Here is a 4953-nt window from a genome sequence, read left to right as displayed (position 1 = left end):
CAAATCTCTTTAAGCACTTCAGAGTGCAGACTTTAGTCTGCAGCATCCAATGAGAAGGTGTCAGTCAGTCAGTCTGTCTGTCTACGTGTTTATATTGGGAGTATTTGTTGAGGATGTAGTTCAAAACAAAGGATTTATGCTATGGATGGATTTGTGTTTTCAATACATATAGGTAAAATATATACTTTTAAAAACACGTTCATGTTCCAAAACAAATTGAGTCAATTCTCAGTAGTTTTTATTCAATATTGGTCTGTGTGTTGAATAAATCATAGTTTAACCAAATTCTAAGGGAAACTCTAAGAAACAATCGGCCCGGGTATGTCTGGCAGTGTCTTAAAGACACCTAAAGAAAAGTGTTTGGAGATAAGCACTTGAGCCGATGTTTATCTTCCGCTGAGCACAGCAAAGTCCCCCTAAAGGTTGGATCACACCTACCTACCCTCTCATGTATATGTATGCTTCTCCTTGCACCTTTTGCTCTGCCCTCAAACACTCCTGTCCTTGCGCTCCATTGGTCAACGCTGGTCATGTGGACAGACAGTACCCCAAATCCTTTCCTAAGACAGGAAAACCCTCATTGTACTCCAGTGTATGCTGTGGGCAGTTGACCTATCATCCACATTGTTGGAGGCACCTGTTAGACCTGCCTCCTTCTTTCCTAACACTTGGCTTGAAGAGCAAACTGTAGGTCCGAGCTCGGGGAAGCAGGATGGGAGCTGGAGCTAGTGCTGAGGAGAAACACTCCCGGGAGCTGGAGAAGAAGCTGAAGGAGGATGCGGACATGGATGCTAGAACTGTCAAGCTGCTGCTGCTAGGTAAAGACTAAGGAGCTGTCTCAGTACACAACATGGAGACTGTAAATATGTGGTCACAAGAAAATACAGCCTTTGACTTCAGGCATATTTAGATAGAATAGATCTCATTTAAATTAAATATCAAAGATGCTTAGTTTTTGTGACATCTGTAGCTTTGTAAAATGTTTGGACAGGAAAAACAACCCTTTGCTCTTTTGCATTAATTTGGCCTTTAGTGCTTGCTAATCTTACAAAGTGTTAATGATTACTGAAGTAGATGGATTTTCATCCATTACCTACTAAACTTTATAACAATTTATTGGACTTTAGTTTCAAAAACCCCGACGAGATTAGATATTGTACAAGTAGTAAAATAGAAACATAATAAAACGTGTCACTGAAATGCTGATACACTTTGATAATCACTCTAGAAAATCCTCTGTTAATCCTGAATCGAGAGGATGTTCAGCACAAAAGGCTTAGCTACGAAGGACACGAACACCATAGCCGCACACTAAACAGAGCTGATGAGTTGGACATTCAAATGTTTTTTTAAACATTAAATAATTGCTGGAAAAGCTACATTTTGGGTACACACAAGACTAAATCCCAATGAATGTCTGACTCCTTAATTATTGTATTTTTTTCAAATTTTTTCTATCAATTTGTTGATGTTTCTCAAAAGCGCACAATTGGTTTTCTAATATTTTTAGGTTTTTTTAATACTATATCATATCTTTACAACCAAAAACAATTATATAAAGATTTATCTTTTTTTTTTTTTAAATTGTATTAGTTCTCTTAAACATTTTTTACAATAGGTGCACATCAATTTTGTTTACAAACATTCGTTTCTACTCACGTAATTGCATTCAGTTTTTTTTTCTTACAGGTCCTATTTTATATTTAGCTTTAGTCACTCCCCATAACAATAAGGTCAGGGACAGCAGAAAAGATTAACCTTCATTAGGTTGTTCAATGGCCTAATTCTACTCCGATTACTGCCCCCTGCAGGTCATGAATATTACATGCAGTGCAATGACAAAGATATTCCATTCTAATAAGCACACAATTATGAAAATAAATTATTGTAAAACATACCACATTCTCATCAATGTTGGGTTATTTTCCTCAGGATTCAGTTGTGATTTGACGTTTTTATTCTTTCTGACAGGAGCTGGAGAATCAGGCAAAAGCACTATTGTCAAACAGATGAAGTAAGACCAGCGATATTACAGCTTCATCTGTGGACCAACCATCGCCTTGTAATAAACACATTTCATTGCCTTTTTTTTTGTTTTGTTTCATTAACTAGAATTATCCACAAAGATGGTTATTCACTCGAAGAATGCTTGGAATTCATCACCATCATTTACAGCAACACCCTGCAGTCAATCATGGCCATTGTGAAGGCCATGAACACTCTGAATATCAACTATGGACACTCAGATCAACAGGCATGGACCTGAAACACTAAACTTCCATCTGTTAATTACAGGGAATGCTTTATATCTACCAGGGGAAGGATTTTATTTAAGTGGTGTAAATGTGTGATCTGTTTGGCAGGATGATTCAAGGAAACTCATGCATCTTGCAGACACCATTGAGGAAGGCACTATGCCTAAAGAACTGTCAGATATCATTCTGCGTCTGTGGAAGGATACTGGCATTCAGGCGTGCTTTGACAGAGCCTCAGAGTACCAACTGAACGATTCAGCTGGATAGTAAGTGGCAAAAAAAAACACTCATACCCTTGCAGACCATCACAATTTACGGTTATCTAATTGTAACTCTTGCTGATGTGTTTTTTTTTTAGTTATCTGAACGACTTAGAGAGGCTGGCCCAACCGGGTTATGTGCCAACCGAGCAGGATGTGCTACGATCCAGAGTGAAAACCACTGGTATCATTGAGACCCAGTTCTCCTTCAAAGATCTCCACTTCAGGTGATTTTGGCGAGTATCTCTCAAGTTAAAAGGTTTACTATATACTATTTCTCTGATACCATTCCCATCCTCTTGTAGAATGTTTGATGTTGGTGGCCAGAGGTCAGAAAGAAAGAAGTGGATTCATTGCTTCGAAGGCGTCACATGCATCATCTTTATCGCTGCTCTGAGCGCCTACGACATGGTGCTGGTGGAGGATGATGAAGTGGTATGATCGGTTACAGCACCAAAGTCAGATCCTCTTTAATCAATCATGTCTTGATTTTCTCAATGAGATTTTCTATTTCAGAACCGAATGCATGAGAGTCTGCACTTGTTCAATAGCATCTGCAACCATCGCTACTTTGCCGCCACCTCCATCGTACTCTTCCTCAACAAGAAAGATGTGTTTTTGGAGAAAATCAAGAAGGCTCATCTAAGCATGTGCTTCCCAGATTATGATGGTGAGATAATCAAATACACATAAACCCAGACTACATTTAGCCTTTGGTTTAGATTCTTTAGAGCTGCTGAAAAAAACCTGATCCTTAGGATCAACTTGTTCTTTGTAGAGACAAATTTTACCCGGCTTTTTTTTTACCAGGTCCCAACACTTACGAAGACGCTGGCAACTACATCAAACTGCAGTTTTTGGATCTGAACATGCGTCGAGATATCAAAGAAATCTACTCTCACATGACTTGCGCCACAGACACCGAGAACGTCAAGTTTGTGTTTGATGCCGTCACCGACATTATTATCAAAGAAAACCTTAAAGATTGTGGTCTTTTCTAAAGGCTATACTTAAAATGTAATTCAGGTGAGCAATGCTATTTTCACAAATAATGAAAACTATATGATATCATAATTACAGCCTTTGTTTTTCTTCTTCCTCAGGCTGCAGGTATTTATCTGCTACATCATACGAATCTTCCATTCCAGACTGTGGACTGAAGATAAGGTTGCCCTCTTAACCGGCCCTTCTCAAACCTAGCAACATGTGTTGTTTAATAAAATGTACATTTACTAAATACTTTCTCTTTAGTTTTCTAGTGTCCTTTCAAGAAGACTAGAAAACTTGCAGGTCGGTGCAATCCGTGCTGACTTCAAGGTTTAGTTCATTTTCTTTTATCATATATTTGAAGCCGATTAGTAACAAATTATTAGTTTTTGAGAGCGTGAAGACTTTTTTCTCACTTGCATCATTGAAAATAGATAAGCAAATACGCATTGTCTTTACGCTGAAGTAAAGTGGCCGGCAAAGAGCCAGTAGGTACAGCCATCAACCGGACATGCACTTTAATTTACGCCTGTTAGAGATTTTATAGCAAACATTGCAGAATGCTCACCATTGTACATAATAAAAACTGACATCCTTTTCTGTTTGAAATGTATGACTTCTGCAAAGATCTGTAAAACTGTTGAGTGGTAGATCTTGGGCTTCTGAGATAAACTTTTCTGCACAAAAACCAAGAATTGTACCCTTTGATTTAATATATTAAAGCTTCTGAAAGAAACTGCCCGTTTTTCATTCTTAACCAATAACAAGCAACACCACAATGTTTCGTTTATTATTACTTGTTTAATAAATTCATATTTTGATCCTGAGATGGAATCTTGAAAACAGAAAGTGGAAACATGAAGTCTACATCTGTTCCATTGTCAAGTTGTACCCTTAAAACTTGATGGTATAGTGAGTTATGAGTCTTAATGAGAATTTCTTACACAGCATGCAATGGAGTAGCGTCCACTCTTACTTCTCATCAGCATGTGGCGATAATGCATTGAATTATTAATAAATGAAAGTAAATTCACAGCATAAAAAAAGTCCACATTGTTAAAGAAAAACAAACCAAGAATGGCAAAATTCATGTACAACAGCAGCTGCTTGATGAATGGATTTTGTTGCTTTGAGGGCTATGTGCAGCAAAGAATGAAAAATGAAGATTTTGGTTTTTATTTTTCTTCTTGAGCATCACCTTCAATTGTGGGTGTTTGGCACGCTGTTACATTCTGTGTACACTCCAGTTCAAACAGCAGCACGCTACATTATTTTTCCTAATGTTCATTGGCACCTGTTGTTTATTAAGAGTGCGTCTAACGTAGATCAGCTGACAGCCGGTTTAAAAGTAGACCATTATCATAACCTTGGCAAAGGAATAAAATAAATGCATTTAATTAGTGGCTTTATGATAATGGTGTGAATTCCATTTCTAAAAAAATGTAATGTTT

The 4953-nt window shown here is 37.6% G+C and overlaps 1 protein-coding gene across 1 annotated transcript; it reads left to right on the top strand.

Moving 5' to 3' along the window:
- Positions 1–612: 612 nt before the first annotated feature.
- Positions 613–3735, top strand: gnat1 (guanine nucleotide binding protein (G protein), alpha transducing activity polypeptide 1). Its single transcript, XM_028446709.1, has 9 exons — positions 613–818; positions 1972–2014; positions 2113–2254; positions 2364–2521; positions 2614–2742; positions 2821–2950; positions 3032–3185; positions 3326–3541; positions 3619–3735. Exons 1-8 carry the CDS (start codon positions 713–715, stop codon positions 3514–3516), a joined length of 1053 nt encoding a protein of 350 aa, XP_028302510.1. The 5' UTR covers positions 613–712; the 3' UTR covers positions 3517–3541; positions 3619–3735.
- The last annotated feature ends 1218 nt before the right edge of the window (positions 3736–4953 follow it).

This window comes from Gouania willdenowi, chromosome 5, assembly GCF_900634775.1.
Source record: "Gouania willdenowi chromosome 5, fGouWil2.1, whole genome shotgun sequence".
Lineage (NCBI taxonomy): Eukaryota > Metazoa > Chordata > Actinopteri > Blenniiformes > Gobiesocidae > Gouania > Gouania willdenowi.
This window is presented reverse-complemented; position numbering and strand designations above follow the sequence as displayed.